Source organism: Osmerus eperlanus, chromosome 14, assembly GCF_963692335.1.
Source record: "Osmerus eperlanus chromosome 14, fOsmEpe2.1, whole genome shotgun sequence".
Taxonomy (NCBI): domain Eukaryota; kingdom Metazoa; phylum Chordata; class Actinopteri; order Osmeriformes; family Osmeridae; genus Osmerus; species Osmerus eperlanus.
This window is the reverse complement of record NC_085031.1, coordinates 4,681,660-4,702,681: the sequence shown is the minus strand read 5'-3', so window position 1 is coordinate 4,702,681 and position 21,022 is coordinate 4,681,660. Positions and strand designations below refer to the sequence as shown.

At 49.8% G+C, this 21,022-nt stretch overlaps 1 protein-coding gene across 7 annotated transcripts in view; it reads right to left on the bottom strand.

Annotated features, from left to right (window-relative positions):
* The window catches only part of rapgef1b (Rap guanine nucleotide exchange factor (GEF) 1b), a 35,487-nt gene extending 21,556 nt beyond the window's left edge, over nucleotides 1-13,931 (bottom strand). For 4 of the 7 annotated variants that reach the window (XM_062477428.1, XM_062477432.1, XM_062477429.1 and 1 more), the window contains exons 1-2: nucleotides 13,649-13,931; nucleotides 1,312-1,457 (exon numbers count right to left, since the gene is read on the bottom strand). In XM_062477428.1, coding sequence (XP_062333412.1) covers nucleotides 1,312-1,457; nucleotides 13,649-13,676 — 174 coding nt within the window. In that variant the 5' untranslated portion in view covers nucleotides 13,677-13,931. The remainder of the gene's footprint in view (nucleotides 1-1,311; nucleotides 1,458-13,648) is intronic. The other 3 variants (XM_062477433.1, XM_062477430.1, XM_062477434.1) reach the window with 1 other exon arrangement.
* Between the last annotated feature and the right edge of the window lie 7,091 nt (nucleotides 13,932-21,022).

Here is a 21,022-nt window from a genome sequence, read left to right as displayed (position 1 = left end):
AAGCACAATCATACTGTATATATATATATATATATATATATAAAAATAAATATTTTAAGTGCTTCACTGAGCTACCAAACTAAAACATTTTAAGCAAAATAAAACATTTCAAAATAGAAAGTGCTACTGTTTAAAAGTGCTTCCCTGAACTGAGACCTAACATTTCATGGCCCAAAGTCTTATAGCGGGTCCCACCTTGCTGTCGCATGCCCTTCAGATGGCCAACACCTGTAATTTGGCCTTCTTGCCCTATGGCCTTGGCTAAATCATCTTGCCACACTCTCCCTAGCATCAAAATCCTAGCTCCATGGGTTAGCTCCATGGCCCAGCTTCGTAACTCAGGGGTCCGCAATTCATTTTTACAAGGGGCCACATGAGAAACCTGAAATGTGTTGGAGGGCCTCATCAATTTGCTCACTATTCATTTTCTCCCATTGTAAAAAGCAGTAAAGTATATATTTTGATTAGCTGCTACTGGTTATCAGAAGAATAAGGATATTCTGTAAATATTTATATAAATATTTTCGATTTTGGTGTAGGTAAAATAGGAAAGATTATAGAAGTAATAAACAGTATAAAACAACAACAACAGTGTTTCATTTTATTTGTAACCAGTTAATCTTCACAAACACTGAAAAGTTGTTTTGCAGGGTCTGCAGTTCAACTAGCAAACCATCAGCCCGCGCCCACTGAATCAGTCAAGTTCTTATTATGTCCGCGTTAGTTTTTTTTCTTCACAGCTTTCACTTTGACCTCAGTAAACAGATACTTAGAAGTCCATGTCTTGTTAAAAGTTTATCAGTGGCAAAGTTTTTCATTTTCGAGGGCTAACCAACAGCTAACTCTCCTGTCGGTGAGGTTGCGCAAGTGCACATATGTAAATCGCCTGATCACTGTAGTCTTTCAGGACTACATATTCACTACCGCTCAACACATTGATTTATTTTAATTTTTTGATTTACCTCACGCGGGCCGGATTGAGACAGCCTGTGGCCGGTTATGGCCCGCAGGCCATACAATGCCCATGTCTGCTAAACTGACTCTCTGGTGCTCAGGTCGTAATTTCAATCACACAGCACGGAGCTGTGTGATTGGGGCGGGCAAAGACCCGCCCCATCTCTGTCTCTGATTGGTTTAGACCACGATATGATCCAACCATGAGTGTCAGTTCCGTTTTAGGATAACAAACGCTTCGTTTGTGGAGAGACAGCGGATGCGAGGAGGTTAGGTGCACCGGTGCGACCTAGGAAAAAATTTAGTCGCACCCGTACACATTTTGGTCGCACTCTAGAGCCCTGCACACACACGCACCTTGTTGACAGGTTTCTCAGTGCTCTTGACGGCCGGTTCGGGCTGCAGCTGCTTGCCCTTCTTGGACGGCGTCCTCTTGATCTTCGGGGAGTGAAACTTGTCCATCAGCTTCATGGTGAAGGAGGAGAGGTGGGAGCGCTGGGAGTCTGCAGACGACAGGAGAGGGGGACGATGAGAGAGAGATAGAGACCAACGTGAACACACAGAGACGATGGTGTATTGTGACTGCTAAGCTGCAGTTCAAGGGCAGGGTGTGTGTGTGTGTCCGTGTGTGTGTGTGTCCGTGTGTGTGTCCAGCAGTGCGGCCGGCATGCTGCTATCAGCGTCTGTACAGGCTTGAGTAGCACAGAGATCCTATTGGTTATCACATTGTCCATTCACTTCCTCTGGTGGCACACATACAAATACATCAACACACACACACACACCCATTGACACACACCCCCAGGTACACACACACACACACACACCCATAGACACACACACACACCCAGGGACACATACCCACACAGTCCTCTGAGAGCAGGCTGGTTAGAGGAGATGGATATCACTTTTTACTGCTTAACCCTTGTGTTATCTTCGGGTCATTCTGACCCATCAGTCATTGTGACCCACCGTCGTATTGCGACAAATTTACCTCATACAAAAACAAAGTGAAGCATTTTCTTTTAACTGTCGGGCTGTCTCAGACCCCCCACATTGGAATGGTTAAAAGAAAATTATTTGTATTTGTTTTTGTATTGGGTAAAATTGGGTAAACACAACGATGGTTCGTTATGAACCTTTGGGTCATGTGACCCGAAGGCAGCACGAGGGTTAATTAGGAGCAGTTTCATAATAGCAGTCATTTAACTGTGTCCTCCAACTGGTGATGGAAAGAGGAGAGAGAGAACATCCCCCTGGTGATTGTCTCTCACGCAGACACAGTCTCTCTCCTTCTGTCTCTCAGTCTCTCCCTTTCTCGCCTCACACGTTCTCTCTCTCTCTCTCTCTCACACACACACACACACACATTTGCTCCCTTTCTCGCCTCACACATTCTCTCTCTCTCTCCAACTCTCTCTCACACACACACACACACACACTCTCTGTTCCTTTCTCCCATACTCCCTACCTTTGTTTCACCCAGTATACCACTCCGTTTCTCTCCTCCCTCCCTTGTTCTCTCCATCCCTACACCTGGAGCACGGCCAAAGAAGAAAAAGCCCGTCTTTCCTGCAGACTTTATCAGAGACCGTCTGTCTAGCTCCTGTAATCTCCCTGTGTACGTGTGTGTGTGTGTGTGTGTGGGGGGGGGGGTGCGTACTGACTAAGCTGTCGTGGCATTCTACCAGCCTCAGTGACACACCAGAGGACTGTCCCACAGCCACAGCTGATCCAGTCCCAACCCGTCTGCCTGTGGTGACCTCTGACCTCCAAAACCTGCCCCCACCAATCAGAATGCTTCTCTGGTCGGGGTGCTCCCCTCATCCTCTGTGGCTTCAGGAGAACAGAAGAGGGGAAGTCCCCTCCCCCCCTCCTGTGGAAGTGTGAGGGAGGCAGGAAACGGCATCAGGTGGGGGGGGGGGGGGGCGGGAGAGAGAGGGAGAGAGAAATAGAGGGACAGAGGCAAAGAGAGAGAAAGAAATAGAGAATAGAGCGTGAGACAGAGAGAGCGAGAGAAGGGGGAGAGAGAGAGAGCGAGAGAGGAGGGTGGAACCCCATTTCCTGTGTCACCGTCCACTGACCACCCACCACCAACTCCCTGTCTGACCAGCTTTAAAGTCCCTCTCCAGCTGCTGCAGTCGCCCTGGGTTACCGGGAGTGTGGGGGGGCGGGGGGGAATGGTGATGTCACCGTGTGTCTGGAACAAGGGGTGGGGAGGATGATGTCAGACTGAGAGGGCTGAGGGGAGGACGGCGTACACAAGCAGAGAGCCAGTCAAGCCTCTTCTCTGAGCTCTCTCTCTCTAACAGAAACCCGCCAGTCAGACAGAAGTAGGCTGACCCAGATACAGAGATGCAGGCCAGTCCGGCCCTGGTGGAGTCAAGCCGCCCTGGACCTCCATTCCGTCGCACCCAACTCCCTCTGGACACGGACACGGACACGGACACACACACGGCAAAGTTTGGACACAATATGTTTTAGGTGCAGGCTAGAGGCTAGATGCAGGACAGCTGCCCCAACCTTGCCCTCTCCTCACAAGAGGGGGGGGGGGGCAGGTGATACACAAAGTGTGTGTGGGAGGAGGGCACTCACAGCTGTCACCCACTGAACCACAGAGGTAGGTAATATAAGCTGCAGCAGAAGTGTGTGCGCGCGCGCGTGTGTGTGTGTGTTGTGTGCGTGCCGACTTGTTGAGGCCGCTAAAAAGATGACATGGGGGTGTCAGAGAGGTCTTGGTGCCAGCTGTTAAATACAGAACATGGGAGTTCAGAGAGAGCGGGAAAGGGAGGATGGGGGGGGGGGGGGTAGCGAGAGTGGTGAAGGAAGAGAATAGAGAGAGAGTGCAGATACAAGCTGGGGTCTGGAGTGGAGGGGGAGCGTTGGATGAGACAGAATCAAGCGCTCAACAAAGCAGGACTCCCCGTTTCCTCCAAGTCCACGTTAACAGAAATGAGGCGTGGAGAACAGGCAGACAAGCTCAATGGAAGCTCGCAATTACTGTCGACGACTCAAATGAGAGGCTGGGGGCTACGTGTGTGTGTGTGCGCGTGGTGACATGCATATTACATAGACCCAGATCCCATGAAAACTCTCAGATAAGGATCCCATTAAAAGAGGCTCACTAAGCACTGCTTAGTAGTAAGCGTAGTAAGCAGCTAGAGTCCTGCTAAATGGCTAATCCTTTCTGACACACGCACACACACACCTGCATGCAAACATTACTTACACACACCAGAAAAAAATGCACCACACACACACACACACACACACACACACCTTGCTGAGCATGCACACCACACACAATATGAAGACAACTTCGGCTGGTCTACTGCAGGGATATTCCAAGTTCCAAACATGCTAGCGCAGCTACAGCAGTGACGACAGCTCCAGCCCTGACGACAGCTCCAGCCGTGACGACAGCTCCAGCCCTGACGACAGCTACAGCCGTGACGACAGCTACAGCCAATCCTATTGGTTGATGAAGACAGAGGTGTGACCCCCCCTGGTTTTTCCTGCTCTCACTGAGCCCGCTCAGAAACAATGAGCCACAGGAAGTCCCACAGGGGCGGGACAGGAAGTCAAATTGTGTTCAAGGGAGTCCGCACCCTTGGAGCCCCTTTCCCGAACTCGCTGACTGCGCCACTCATCCCTCTCCCCAGGGACAACGACCCAGTGTTCCCCTGGCGCCTCAGAACTACAACCCCCATGATGCACCTTGATCTTCCCACTCGGAGACCACAGGGAACTCAGCGTCCTCCCCTCATGTCATGCTAGGATCAGAGTGGGTGCGACACATGTAACACGCGCGCACACACACACACACAGTAGTAGTCTTTTGTGTAATGGATCAGGGGTATTGATTATCTGTGTTCTTTTCCATGCTCTGTTAGCCTGGCCACAGCGCCTGCAGCTACACATCCCCAGCACACATCGATGTTTCCTGCCTGCGCACACGCAGTCACACACGTGCAGCCACACACACACACACACGACATGCTTGCCCCAGACCCCTGACAGGGGGAACGGAATTGTAACTCATTGACCTAGGAGTGCGCATACATATGCAAACTGTGCGTGCGCGTGTGACGGAGCCAGATTCGGAGTGCTCTGTCAGAACAACCACAGCTCTCTCAAGGGTTGTTCACCATGGATCCTGTGAGTCAGAAATCACACCTTCAGACACACACACACACACCAGTCTCACACTACCTTATATGTCTCACTCCTATAACACTAGCGGGAGAGTGCCACGCATCTGGCACTGACAACGGCTAATCAGATGCAAAACAGGAAATTAGAACCTCGGGTCTGCGGCCGAGAGGGCTCCCACATTCACGTCTCCAGGTGGGACACGCACCCGCGCCCCCTCCCTCTCCTCCCTCCCCCTCCCTCTCCTCCCTCCCCATCCCTCTCTCGCTTTCCCAATTCGGGAATCGTCCCTCTCCCGTCCCCCTCTCCTCGCTCGGTGGCTCCGCTCTCGACAGGGCCTCCGTCTTGCCCGGCCTCCCTTTCCCCCGGCCACGCACTCTCGTTCTCTCCTGTGTGTGTGATAATGCATGGACGATCCGTCCACAATGCCACTCCATATCAGAAAGGCTGCTTCCATGACAGGACCCTCGCCTCAGTGGATGTAATGTTCGTGCTACACGCATTCATCTGGTCAATAGAAGCCCTCCACCACGCATTGGACCCTGGTGCTGAAATCCAGGTCGAGGTCTCCGTGTGTGTAAATGTGTGTGTGTGTTAATGAGAGCGCTTGGTGGGATAGCATGTGGTTGACGGGGGTTAGGAGATGCCCATGGGCCAGGTCATTCAATCATGGATGCAGAGCGCTCAAAACACACATACCCACCCTGCACTATTCATGGAGTAGGCAGGGCAGCTGAAAGAATAGGATGCCGCAGGGCCTGGTTGGTACAACAATGATGCCACCACACACACACACACACACACACACACACACACACAGAACTGGGCTGGAGCCCTGCTGCCTTCAATGGCCTGTGAGCTCTGGTGGAGGACTTTTAGTTGCGAGGCTGCCTGTGAGTCACACACACACACACACACACACACACTCATTCACCATTTGTCTGTCTCTCTCACACACACACACACACACCTCTCTCAGTCAAACACACACACACAATGCGTCAACATGGCCCAGGGCTCTGGTATTTCACACACAGCTGAGCTGAGTAAAGCCACAAATGGGCTCCTGTCCGTGTCACTGCGTTGTTGGTTAAGATGTGGCACAGTGTTGCACAATGGTTTCTGCCGCTGAAGGAATGAGCGTGCGTGTGCCAGTCCATGGCCCACATGATGTGATCCTCCTGACAGCCCCAGTGCTGTCAAGCCAGCCGCCCCTCCTGTTCCTTCCCTCCTGACGTCAAGAGGTCAGTCACCCTATTTCCTGTACACTCCCCCCACCCGCCCTTACACACACACACACACACACACACATATACACACCACACACCCCGACACAGATAGCCTGAGCCACTCCCTCTACCTTTGCCAACTCCCAAGTCCAACAGCTATAAGACACTGACTCACCTACACCAGGCTAGCCGGGCGGTCTCTCTCTCACACACACACACTCACTCACTCACTCACAAAGCTGCAGTCCTTTGAGTGACCTTGTGTGGCCAGCTCCTGTCTCTTGGTGCACTGTTCAGCATTCCAGTATGGGTGTCAGCCCTGTGCTTCTGCAGTGAGACTGGTAGAGACAGAAGGTCAGCTCAGGGAAACACTACTAACCAGGCCAGGCCAGGCCGGGCCAGCCCCCAGACATTTACGTTCCGAGCTGCCATCTTGAGAGCCTTGATATCGGGGGGACGACAAAGCCCGTTTCCTCCCTGTGTGCTCCCTCCATCCTGCATTTTGCATCAGTTATTTGCTGCTTCCGATGAATCCGACTGTTTGTTTTTTTTGGTTTGTTTTTGACTGCGTCTTTAATATGGAGCAGTCCAGAGCAGTGTCAGGGCCAGGGCAGCACATGCGTGCTACGAGATTGATGATGTGGATCGACGTCTGAAGAAAGACACTTTTGTTGAGTTGTAAACACACACACACACACACACAGCGAGAGCAGTTGTAAAGCTCTTCAGATAGAGTGATCCTAGAACACAAATAGCCTCTGAAGCAGAAATCACTTAAAGACAGCTTGACTGGGAGGGAAGACTGGGAGGCAGAGGCAGGGAGGCAGAGAGGCAGGGAGGCAGAGAGGGGCAGGGAGGCAGAGAGAGGCAGGGAGGCTTAACTGGAAGCCCTCTCAGAGCACAAGGGCCTTCAGCACTGTGAAGAGACTGACACCACTGTCTCCATACAAACGGCTTTGTCTATTCACACCCTGCCTGTCAGGAACCACAGGCCCACACGCACATCTGGATGGTGGGAGTCAGCGGGGAGCTCTCCCCACAGATGAGAGGCTCGAGACGGGCAGGAGTCCCAGGCGAGACCCAGGGTTCATGTGGGGCCTTCAGAGGCAGAGCCAGGCTTGGTTGTCCAGGGGGGGGGAAGTGGGTCACGCTCTTGCAGGCGTACTCGAGCAGAAAGACCACGCTCTGCCCGCGGGGCCAAGGATGCTCCACACTGGCTGATCGCATGCATACAGAGTGTGTGTTTGCCAAAGTATGTTTTGGAGTGAGATTGTGTCCCCCACTGTGTACAGGTATACCAGACAGGGTGGCTAAATGTGTGTGTGTGTGTTTAGGTGTGTGTGTGCTAGAGGCTCCTTTCTGTCTGTCTGGGTTTGTAAGTCAGCTAGCTTTTGTTTGTCCCAGTGTGCCTGTCTGTAGAGGATATTTCTAGAATAGGAAACACACACGCACGCACACGCAGGCCTGACATGCCTTAACACGGAACTCTTCTCTAGAGTTCCACATTCCATCAGGCTGTCAGCCCACCACACGCCCCGTTACATTCTCCTTCCCTACCCCCTCCTTCTTTTATCCTCCTTTATCCCCTCTTCTCTCTCTCCCCCCCCAAATCCCTTCCTCTCCCTCCCCCCCCCCCCTTTGCTCTCCACTGTCTCCTTTCATCGCTCCCTCCCTCTTCGCTCATCTCCTTCCTCCTCCTCTTCCCTCAGTGAGAGACTATTTATGCTCTCTCTGCTGAGGCTACAGAAATATTATACTCAGATCAACACACACACACTAACTCAGCCAAGGCCAATGTATGTTTCACTGTGGATCAAATGCAGCCCGTTTGTTGCTGTGTTTGGCAGGGCACTGCTGGTGTGTGTGTGTGTGTGTGTTTAACGCTACACTGCAGCATCATGGCTCAGCTGTGTCTAAACTCAGGCCTAGCTGGCTACAGTAGCTGGTCGTTAGATGTCCAACCAGTCTGAATATGTCTGGTATGTGTACACACATGCACACGCACACACACACACACACACACACAGGCGCGCACACTCCTTAATTAGCCCTCCCATCACAGCTGAGGTGTTGGAGCTGGTTATGGCACTTCTTCCTGTCTCACAATAACACACACTATCTTTACCGCCTGCTGGGTTAAACGCACAGACTCATTAGGCCCCACACACCGCGTATTCTCACACGGCCGTGTATTCTCAAAACAAGGCATTACGGCACCCAGCACAGTGTAATTACTCCATGATGGACTCAACCACCTCAATTACAGAGTTTCTCCCTGTGCTTGCAGCCCTCTCCCGACTATCTCAGCCCGCAGACCTGCCTAATAAACACGGCTAGCTCTAACGAGCGGCTTGGTAATATGCAGGTGACAGGATTCAGCCCGGCTGCTACTGTATGGATCGCGTCGACTATAGGGGAGAGGAGGAGAGGAGCTTGTGGCCTAGCTGTCTGTGTGTGTCTGACTGGCTGTCAATGGGTCCACCCTAGGGTTCGGCAGAGCAAATGAGCACCTTCACAAAAGCCACATGACACAGAAAGCCCAGGGAGGAATGTCCCCTGGGGGACCTTCTGCCAGCTCTTCTGTTTTTCTGAACATAAAAGCTAAAAACAGGAATACTGTGTGCAGAAGAAGAAAGAAGAGGAGACTGGAAGGGGGAGGGGGTGGTTAGGGGGGTGGGGAATAGAAATAGAGGAACAACAATTCAAATCAAAACCAATTCCCTTTAACACAATGGCGAAGAGTCTAGACAGACCTGTCATTCATCACACAACCGGTCATTTCCAAGCAGCGCAGTAGCTAATGTAGCGAGCGTCTGTCTGACTTGAAGCAAACCAGTTTCAGAGCATTCAAACACGGCCTCAAGGGGGTCGGAACGCCAGGCGGTTTTTACGCCGTTTACCTGCTCCGTCCTCCGGGTCTTCGGGTAGAGAGGAGGCCAGGTCCTCGCAGGACGGCTGGCTCCTCCAGCTTACGTTGCCCATTCAGCTGGAACCTGGAGCCTGGATCATGCCCCGGAAAAGCTGCTCAACACTGGGAACCGGTACAGGCGAGTGGGCTGGAGATCCAGGAAATCAGTGGAGAAATGCAGTAGGCAACCAGAAGTCCAAAAGAGAATAATCCAGATGGCCACTCCAGGACCGGTAGCTCCCTGGCGCGGAAACTTCCCAGGCAGGTTAGGGATCCAGCATACAAGCTGCCTGTACGTCAAGACTGCCGGCTAGCTTCCGAACCGGGTCAACAAAGTGAGGTACCCCAAAAAAGTCCTCCTAGATATCTACTCGCATCCAAACGTCATCCAGCTCATCCAACCGGGAACCGCAAACTTGTGGACGGCAGACCCTAGCAGTCTACCAGTCTCTCAATGACAATACGTGGGACACTAAGCTAATGCCTGTCTTATAATGCCGGACTTAACGAGTCATTCTTACCCAACGGTCTATCTCTGTACAGTTAGTCAATCTCATGATGACACCCCCCCCCCCCCCATCACCCTGGTTGACTCACACCACAGAAACAGTAGAAGAAGACACCCTGAAATAGCCCTGCTAGATGAGCTGGATCCGAGGCTGACAGTGGCCTAATCACGAGAGCCCAGGAAAATGATCCATCAGAGAGGAAGGTGTCAAGTTCAAGCGAAGGGGGGGGGGGGGGGGCGGCTTGGTGGAGCACTCCGGCTCGTCACGGGCAATGGTGGTGGAGCTGGTCCGGATCTTCTGCGCACGTTGAAGGCCACGATTGATTATTGAGGTCGTGGGCGCTTCGATCAGCTAGGACACCGGTCCCGGGGTGACCTGGACCACGACACCCTCAGGCGATGTGGAAAAACCGCGTGGCTTCACGAGAGAACCACAACAGAGAGGCACGAGGGCCAAAGATCCGTAACACCTTGGTTTTGGCCAAGTACCTGCCTTCCTGACTGGTCCGGTGCGAGTTTCTTCACGAAAACGAAGAGCGTGGCCGCACAGCGGCTGGGAAAGCTCTTGGGCAGTTGAGCAGGTCTACTTGCCAGCCGAAAAATTGTCGATCCAATTCCGGTATATCTTGCTCTCATCCATCCATCCATCCAGTCTTCCCGTCCTTCTCCCAGATATGAGGCACATATGGGACTCGGTTCCCACCAGGGCACTGGAGTTACGTCTCTGCCTCTCCCCTTTTTTTTCTCTCTCTCTCTCTCCCTCTCTCTCTCAAACCTAATTACAGCACACACAGGCCTATATAGCGAGGGCAAGCCTCTCATTGCAGAACGGTTAGCTAAAATACTCACAGCCATCAAACCACAAAATTGCAAGCCGAGGCCCTTAAGACTCTCCGCTTTGAGAAGCGGAGAGTCTTAACCCTTGTGTTATCTTCGGGTCATTCTGACCCATCAGTCATTGTGACCCACCGTCGTATTGCGAGAGATTTACCGCATACAAAGACAAAGTGAAGCCTTTTCTTTTAACCGTTGGGCTGTCTCAGACCCCCCACATTGCGAAGGTTAAAAGAAAATTATTTTAATTTGTTTTTGTATTGGGTAAACACAACGATGGTTCGTTATGAACCTTTGGGTCATGTGACCCGAAGGCAGCACGAGGGTTAAGGGAGTCTTCTTTTCACATTGCCTTACGTAGCTTGAGTCACCTGGTTTACATGGTAACCGTCTGTGACACATGGACGGATGGACTGATGCGCACACACGCACGGCTGGGGAGAGAGACCACAACGAGGAAGTGATGGATCAGTTCCGCTCGATTGCCTCCAGTCCGGTCAGAGAGAAGTCACTGAGCTAATAATATAACAGATAGTCAGTCTGACATAACAGCAGCTCTTAACACTCACTCGCAAATACACACGCATGTACACTATCAAACAGGGAAGAGATGGCAAACTCATGCACAGCGACAAAGCCATGAATGAAGCAAGCAACCAAAGGCTTCTGATAGACTAGCTACAGTAGGCCGCATGGTTCCAAATCGAGTCCGTTACACTGCATGCAGCCATGACAACGAAAGCTCGCCTGTAAAAAATGTTTTGTTCCGGGTGGGAAGTTTCGTTCGAGACAACATGGGACATTGTAGGAGTACATGCCTACTCTCTCAGATGGGTCACAAACAACTTTCTGTCTTTTGATATTCTCTATTATATAAGTTCAGGCAGTGTCTGGGAGTAATGCAAACTGTCCCCCCCCTTCATACAGCAGCCCTTCACCCACAGCAGACCCCCTCCTGTTGGTTTCATTCAGAGAGCCAAGACTTAACACACCCATGGATATGTCAAATACTTTGACGAGACACACACACATTCTTCTTCCTCCCAGTTCATTTTCTCACTGTGGAAGGAAAAGGTTAGGATGTGAGATTGGCTTCCTGCTGTTGTTAGTTCTTGGGCGACACCAGAGGCACAGCATTTGTTACTGTTGGAGCATTCCCAGTTACAGAGTTAGTGTGTGTGTGTGTGTGTGTGTCCTCTGGCCGCCCTCTGAAGTGGCATCCTACTGCCTGACACAGACAAGGGCAGACCGCCTGAGCAACTTTTAAACAGGTGACAGAAGCCCCCCCCCCCTCCCTTTTGCCACCCCCCAGAGACTAACCAGACAGTGACTGCAGAACACTGTGTCCATGGCGACAAGGAAGCATGCAGCCCTTTGACATCACAGCCAACTGGCCATGATGATGAGTTTGTCTTGTAGTCAGAAGGATAGCGACACACCCATGTGCGCACACACACACAACCCTCCCATGGTTTTAGTTCGCTCTGGCTAAGCAACAAGAGTGTATTACGGACCGTGAGTTCAAAAACTGGGCTGACAACACAGCAACTAGCACCCCACCCCACACACAATGCCTTTGTTTAGCTGTCGATTAAACCTCCGCTGTGCTTGTCTGTCTGCCTCAGTAGAATCATAAAACTAGACCTCTTTCATTCTTGTCTGAGGCTCATCCTGCTTCGGCCTGGGCACCATGGAGCTGAGACCTTTTTCCAGCTGACAGCTGCCCGGCCAGATAGTCCGCCCTTGGGGCACGTATCTGGAATCGATGGGCACATGAGGACCAGAGAAGAGCACAAGCAACTCGCTAACAGGTGACCCAGTAAATGCAACCAGGCAGGCCACACACCGCCCTCCCAAAGGGATAGCGGGGGAGGGGGGGGGGGGGGGTTGACACACAAACACACACACACTCACTTTCCTTTTCTGGCAAAAACCCACCCTGCCTTTTCTCATTGACACACTGGCAATCTGAAACGTTTGTCTGCTTTTAACTGGCAAGATACTGTCTTGGTGAAAAACACCAACAATACTGCTTTACGAAAGGAGTATGTCACCGCGTAGACTCGGGAAGGAGGCGAGGAGACAGCTGGTGGGGTCGGGGTGGGATGCTAGACTGGCCGACGATATCGTTTCTGTTCAAATACAGACTGTGAACACCCCTCGTTTCCTTTTCATTCGAACTAGACAAGGGTGGCTTGTAGCACTGGAGTGACACTTTCATGTTGTCCCCACGTCGCATGCATTGCGAATTATGCCACAATGACTATACAACTTAATGTCATAGCAAATATGCCACGTGCACAATGGAAAACTGTGTTTTTTACGGTCACCGACGGGGCGTGATGCACACTACCTAACCGAAGTCTAGTCTGTGGACTGTCTGCCAGCATTGCAAGTCAACAGGGTTCATTTACAAAGCAAAGCTGAATCAGACAGAGAGAAATAATACGAATACTCGGCGGTGCATATCTAACCGGTGAGATCAGTTCTGCTTGCCAGCTGTGAGGATGTGCCCTACTATTCCCTGATTTAATATTAGACTGGGAGATGGTGTGACCACGGGTTATCCGATTAAATGGCTATACAGCTAGCAAGCTACAACAAGCCAGTTGAACAGAACAGTACTGTAGCAAACCGCGCTATCGTTCATCATGGTATTCATTTCAACTAAATAACCCCGACAACAGCTGGTCCTAGCCAAAACATTTTTCAAGTTACAGTCCTAAGGATATACAAAATTGTTTACAATGTTTACAAAAGCAAAGATAGTAGGCTTGACGATAAACGTTAACGTTAGCTTGCTGGCTATTTCCCATTATTGGACTGCTGCTTAGCAGCTGGAATTTAGAAGCAGCATGCTAACGACATTAGCTATCCCAGAAACACTATTTAATCGAATAAGCAAAACCAAGCTGGCAGTCAGCTAAGAAAGGCTCCGGTAATATATGTGTAGACCACCAGAACGTAGTGAGAGACCCCCGTTAGGCCTACCCATCCCCAATGTGTAAGAGTACACAGCCCGTTATGCGCGCAGCGGTACGGAGGCTAGCGGACCGTGCTTACCTTGCTTGCTCTCTATTTTCCCCGACATTTCGTAGCCAGCAGTGATTTCACTCGCAGATCAACAATAAACGTTAGACAACAACCAACGCGTCTCGCCGTGTCGCCTCCGATTATTCCCGCATTCTCGGTTCACACGTGTGTCCGTGAGATGAATATGGTAGTGGTACGGCGATAGATTTATGAGCCGCACACATTGGCGTGACTCGATGTAGAGCTGTCGCGGTCCGTCTTCCAAGCAATTTTCACTAGGCACAGTACGGACTACGGAGCACTGTCTCGAGTCCAGACCAGACCCTATGTGTCCTCATCGTGAACAAGAGCGATCCCTTGTGTCTGGAATTAAGATTGTCAGTCTCTCAACAAGATGAGGCAGAAGGTTTAAATCCATTTGTTCAATACGTTGTTAATCATAAACTTCATGCTGTGCTAATGTTGAGATTTCTGTTTTTTGTATCATAGATAGCTTTATAACATATACCATTAGCAAATGCAACATACTCACAAACCCACTGGGACAATATTTGGCTTTCAGTCTATATAAATGGTACGATTCTCTACTTCTTATAATATACCTACTAATAGGAAATGATATAATGATACCACCACCAATAGGCTACAGTAACAATAGATGTATGTACTTTCTGAATGTGTTGTCACGGTCTCTTTCTTGGCAAATGTTGCACCTCACAGCCCCCTGTTGGACAGTTTACAAAGCCTACGTTTTTACTTTGGACGGCCCAGACAGACCACATTGCTTTGGTCCACAGTCAATCGGTTTGGAGATGACAAAACCATCCAAACGAAACACTGCTTTCGGTAACGTTTCGAAATACGAAGATTGTATATGAGGAATGGCTTGCCTGTTATGAATAATGGATGTGACTGGCAGAGAGATCTGCATTCCCTGAGTGATCTGGGTCAGCTTTTCCATGCTTCAGTCATGAGGGCAGAGAGCTCGAGCATGCTGCATGGGCCCTATCTACATTCATGGAGAGCACGACATCTTCCCTCTGAGATCTTCCAATGCCTCTTTTCAGTAATAATGTACCCTCAATCCGTTTTTTTTCTTAACAATGATTTGATTTAGCTAGCCTATATGTTGTGTAATTGTATTATTGTCTCTCGCAGTGGAGGAATTTGACGTTCGTATAAATAATCACCTACACAAAAACACACCCACTCATCACACAATAAGAGCAAATACGGTATTAGGGTGTGTATCCAAATGTATGAGAGAGATAGATCGTGTATGTGCATCTTTATTTCTTTTATTTGTGTGTCTGTGTGTTTGTATATCTGTGTTTGTACCTGTGGGAGTGTGTATACTGTATTTGTGTGCCCGTGAGTGTGTTTGTAAGTGTGGAATGTGTTTCTGGAGGCTATGGTGAAATCATAGAGGGGAAAAAACACAACCAGGAACAAAGAGTTCTTCTGCTTCGTCAGGCCTGTCAGGGCAGGTGAAGACACCATGACAGCCTTTTAGCTGTCTAGGTACCCCTCCAGGGCTCTCAAGTCTCACGCATTCGCCGTAAGACTCACGCATTTCAACCATTCCCCACGCTCTCACGCAACACCTTGTATTTGTCACGCATTTTAACCATTTCTCACGCCGAGAAATAAGGGGTAACTTGTCCCGCTATGTACAATTAATGCACGAGGCGCAGGCTTACGGAGATGATAGTTGTCTCGAGTTATACAGAGGAAAAATCCAAACAGAAAACATCACCAGCAACTCAACACGACACTATTTTGAAGTGAGAAAGGAAAACACACATTGTACTCATAGTGTTGGAAAACGTGGCCTGCAACTGCACATGACAGTTTTTTGGTTTTTATGCAATTTGGTAGTAGTAATGCACTGTACTGAATGTGGTTCTGTCTTGCTTTTAAGGTAACCCAACTGTAGGCTGACACCTAGTGGCTGAATATACACGTCAGAGCCAGTGACACCAAAACATCGACAATCCTGCAAATGGACCATCCACAGGGTGGCGCTGAAGAGCTATGGAAGACCTTGAATCGCGTGAAGCACCACCGTGCACCGAGTGAGAATGAGCTCACTACTTTTGCAAATAACCCCAATCAAAGCAATATGAAAGGAAATAAATCGTGAACTTATGAGCTTCAAAATCGGGAAGGTTCTGAACATTTAGCTCTGCTAGTTAACCAACCGCATAAAGCATTGGAGAGAGTAGGTGCCAAAGAAAACCAGATATCCACTGGATTTGTAGCTGGGGAGTGGGGAGAGATTTTTAAGTGCAAAGAGAGAGAGACATGTCAGAGAAGAATGAGAGAAGAGAGAGAGACAGTGTCAGTAGAGGACAGGAGAGGGGAAGAGAGATGGGTGTCAAGGGACGAGAGAAAGGGAGAGAGAGCTAAAGGGTGGGTGTTTGATCTTGGCAGTGGTGGGCGTGCAACGGGGCAAGCTCAAACACAGTTTAGGCTTCGGTTAACCTTGGCTAGCGATGAGGACACTCCGTGCACCTCCGTGCAACAACGTCAGGTCTGGAGAACCAGCCGAGGAGAGTGTTCTGGAAACTCATACATACTATCGGATGAACACGCATATGCACATACACTTGTACGGTCTCTCACAGTCAAAGGCTCGCTGAATCAACCGTCTATATAGCTATACACACAGTCAAAGACACCTAAAGGTTAAGAGAATCTTTCACGCTACCTATCACACACATAAAGGACTGTACTGTCTGTATGCATGTGGACACATGCACACACACACATACACACACACACACCACACACACACAGGTCCTAACACAGGAATTATTTATGTGCTGAGCCAGGCATTGTTGTAGTGCTCTTTGGAGCGCTAAAGGGTGCGGCCGGTTCTGTTGAGAGCACAGCTGTCTTCTCACCTCTCTGTCTACTCTCTCTCTCCCTCACTTTCTCTCTCCCTCACTTTCTCTCTCCCTCACTTTCTCTCTCTCTCTCTCTCTCTCTCTCTCTCTCTCTCTCTCTCTCTCTCTCTCTCTCTCTCTCTCTCTCTCTCTCTCTCTCTCTCTCTCTCTCTCTGTCTCTCTCTCTCACTTTCTCTCTCTCTCTCTCTCTCTCTCTCTCTCTCTGTCTCTCTCTCTCACTTTCTCTCTCTCTCTCTCTCTCTCTCTCTCTCTCTCTCTCTCTCTCTCTCTCTCTCTCTCTCTCTCTCTCTCTCTCTCTCTCTCTCTCTCTCTCACTTCTCTTTTCTTAACTCTCTTTTCACTTTCTTCGGATCTGTCTCTCTATCCCTTTGTCTCCCACTTTAAATCTGTCTGTTACTCCTTCAGTCTTTCTTCTCATCTCTGTCTGTCTCTCACTTCTGGGAGTGTTCAAACGTAGGGTCGGGCCCCTCACTATGGAAAGGTTCTCCCCCTCTCTGTTTCGGGGGCCCCCAGTCTTCCTGGCTGACATTTACCCAGAGTGCCGAGCGGAGAGGGGCAGTGAGTGTGAAAGGAACCCAGCCACAGGAGACCTCGATGTGGATACTGCCCCCCCCCCCCCCACCTCCTGCCCTGACCACTGCCCCCCCCCCCCTCCAATCCCTCCACATGCACACACACACACACACACACACACCAGCCCTCCCAGCTCTACCCTAGTTCACAACCTCACTATAACCTCCCAGAAGGGGACAGACTCTGAGCTGGGGTTGAAGAGGCCAGCCCACTGATAAGGGGTTTTAAGAACAGTAGTATTATTTAAGCAATAATTAGGGATAAATAAAAAGAGAGGGAGAGTGAGTGAGAAGAAAGGTGCGGTCTCACAGACCCTTCCCAGCGGTAGGCCTCCTCTGCCCATCCACTAGTTTCCTGGACTAAATGTCATCCATTCATCCTCTGCTCTATACAGCTCCGCAGGACGGAGGTATTTAATGGGGTGATGGGGTCGAGTCCTGGAACTAAACACCCCAGGTTCTTTCTGCCATACTGGAGCTGATCGGGTCCACATGCAGGTCCAGTCCCACCCCCCGATAAAGCCATCACACTGTACTGGAGCAAGGTAGGCATGAGGCCCAGGTCAGGTCTACACTTTATCTACATACATTTACACGCTAAGCACATACTTAATCTAGAAAGTTTCATGATAAAATACAAAAGAGACCTTCATGGACCCTTTATGTGTGTATGTGTGTGTGTGTGTGGACACGTGTGTATTTGTGTGCACGTGTGTGTGTGTGTGTGCACACGTGTGTATGTGTGTGGTGCTGGTGAGGTTGTTGCCTAGTCCTGAGGTCTTACCTGGAGATAAGATACTTTCAATGCTTATCCAATGGATGGACACCACATAGTAACCAGATATTGCAAAAACATTTTGGTTTGTCTGAATAGGAATTATTGATGACGTGATTGTCAGAGATAAAATGAGGACAACCTTTTATCTGCATGTCATCCATAGACATGCATTCTGCTGTTTGATGTTGGAGTGGGATGATGAAAAGAGAGAGAAAGAGATAGAGAGAGAAAGAGGGAATAAAGCTAAAGGGAGAGAGAGAGAAAGAGAGAGAGAGAAAGAGAGAGAGAGAGAGAGAAAGAGAGAGAGAAAGGGGGAAAAAGCTGAAGGTGGAGAGAGATAAAGAGAGAGAGAGAGAGGGGGGTGTTGCTGCAGAATGTGTGCGTTTATGAATTCATGAAGTGTTAGAGTGGAGAAATGAAAGTGTGGCTTTTTTCTGCGATGTATTTCATGTGTGGCGCAGACTGTCACATGCAGAGAGCAAGTCAGGCCTAATCGCTCTCACGACCGCCAAACAACACACCCTGACAGCTTATTATTAATGTAGATCCTGCCCTACCTGTCAACACACACAAAGACACACACACACACACACCCCGACCACATGTTAGGAAACACACACAGAAATACCTTGGTATTGACTTGTGCACTCCTAGTCCTACTTTGTGGCACACCAGGCTGAATAGCACACACGTACACAGATATATCCCCCCCCCCCCCCTCTCTCTCTCTCTCTCTCTCTCTCTCTCTCTCTCTCTCTCTCATTATCAGTCCTCTCAGTCACTGAGCAAACACAGGCACAAAAGAGAAACTGTAAGAAACAGGAAGTGGATCTGTCGTTTCTGGCAGCCTGGTGCTGACAGCCATCCAGGAGATGGTTTAGTCATAGAAGCTACATCTGTTAAGCTGTGACAGAGAGTGACTGCTGAACTCTGGTGCGCTGTACTATACTCAACTCCCAGGTCTTTCAGACACCCCGGATGACACAGTTGAAACCGCACGCACACGTGAACGTGCACACACTAGCACACACACGCAAACACATCTACGGATTAGAAGCTACTAGATGGATTAAAAGCTACTTTGACAAAATTGTGTTTGCTGATTTCGCCTTAGCGCTTACCTCACGTATCAATTTAAATAGTGTGCTGTAGCTAAGTTTCCACAATAACACACGCGCACACAATCATGACTCATTAATCTCCTTCTTTGTTCCTTAGAATGATGTGTATTATTTTCCATGTACCAGATGATGGAGGGATGGACGGAGAGATAGAAGGATGGAAAGAGAAATCCAAATTCAGAAGCAGGCCCTCGTCAGAAAACCAAAGCTCTGTCTCCCTGGATAGTGTGTTTAAAGTGTGTTTACAGTTTGCACGGTGAGTGTCTCTCCCTCTCTCCTCCCTCCAGTCTCTCTGGTCACTGTTGCTTGAAGAGTGGACCTCCTTGAAGACTGACCGACGGAGAAATGTCCGTCTGTCTGTCCGTCACCCCTCCCCTCAGTTCACGACCGAGGCCACACATCCAAGGATCAGCTGTGTTGGTCTCCATAGACTCAGGGCACACAGTGGGGGAGTGCTGCTCTGATATATACATTATTGACTCGGATGTTATAGTATTTGGAAAAAGCTTTCCACGCTGTGCTGACAGACACTGATAAAAGCCTGGAATTGGTCTCCCTCAATGCACTGCTCCGAGAGCTGGGGTGTATGTGTGTGTGTGTGTGTGTGTGTGTGTGTGTGTGTGTGGATTGTGTGGGGTTTATGTCTGTGTGTGTGTCCTATAAGGTATCTCAGGGCCTTAGGGGCAGGGGAAGTCAAACTATTTCATTGCAGATCTGCAACCACCTGCTTGTCAGGGACAAAAGGCAGATTATAATTTGAGTTGAAGCTAGATAAAACCACTAGAACAAGACATGCACAATTAATAGAAACAGCAGATTAATCCCCATAGCAGCAGTACATCTAGTAGCTATAATCCAGAGATAAGAGTATTGGGTCAGAGCATCAAAAACAAATTCTGATGAAATCATTGTTTGTGTGTTTTTCCACTTCAGCCTAGACCTGGCCTGTCTTTCTAATGGTGTGTGTTAGTGGTATGTTTCTGGTTTTTGTGTGTTGATGTATGTATGAGTGTTTGTCTATGTGTGTATGTTTATAAGCGTGTGTCTATGTGTGTATCATTCCGCGTGTCTGTGTGTGTGCTCATAAGTGTGTATGCAGGTTTGGGCAGGCCATCTGAAGTAAGTCTGTCGGCCTCTGCACAGGCTCCTGATGGATGGACCCAAAATGGCAGCCGAACAGAGAGAACGTGCCAGCCGAGATCTGGGCCTCGGACGGACGGACAGCGGCTGGAGCCAAGATGGCAGCGCGGGTGATAAACACATGGAAACAGCCCGCAGCGTCCAGTCTGCCCTCCGCAGGCCCTGCCACCCCTTTGATCTCCTGGCCTAATGAGCCTTCAAAACCCCGGCCAGAGATGAGGAGAGCCAGGCTCTTTCAAACGGACCCTTGATTCTCAGGGAGACCTGGGGTGGAGCAGCCCAATTCAGAGATCCCTGTATCCGGCTCCTACAATGAAAATCAGTATTGCCTTAAGAAATCCTTCGGAACCGTTAGCAAAACGAGCCCACAACCCGCTACAAAGGTGCCAAGGTCACCCTCATCATTGTCAAAAGATTAGAGCACGTCTATTTAAAAGGTAGTGGTGGTGGTGGTGGTGGGGGGGGGGTGCAAACTCTTGTTTATTGTACAAACAGCTTGCCCCCCCCCCCCCCTAATACGATAAACACATAAGTTAACAATGTCAATAATTCCCTTTGTGGGGGGTGTAAGGGGGTGGTAGTTCCTCTCTGCCCAGCCCTGGGTGAAGCTGGCGGTGGGTTTGTTACTTGGTGTAAACGCTGAAGCGGCGGTGGTAATATTTGTTAAAGCGCTAAAGTGCTTGTGTACGGCACGACGAGTGAAAAGCAAAATCCCCTCTGTGAGAAACTGCAGCTGGATATGCAATCAAACAGAATATTTAATATCTTTCCCCCTCTCATTCCTATGCAGAGCCTAGCGGAAAGCGCCGGAACGCCCTTGCTCTGCTGTACTGGTGACAGGCGTGTATTCCCGCTCTAGATGTTAAGACTAGTGCAAGATGGAC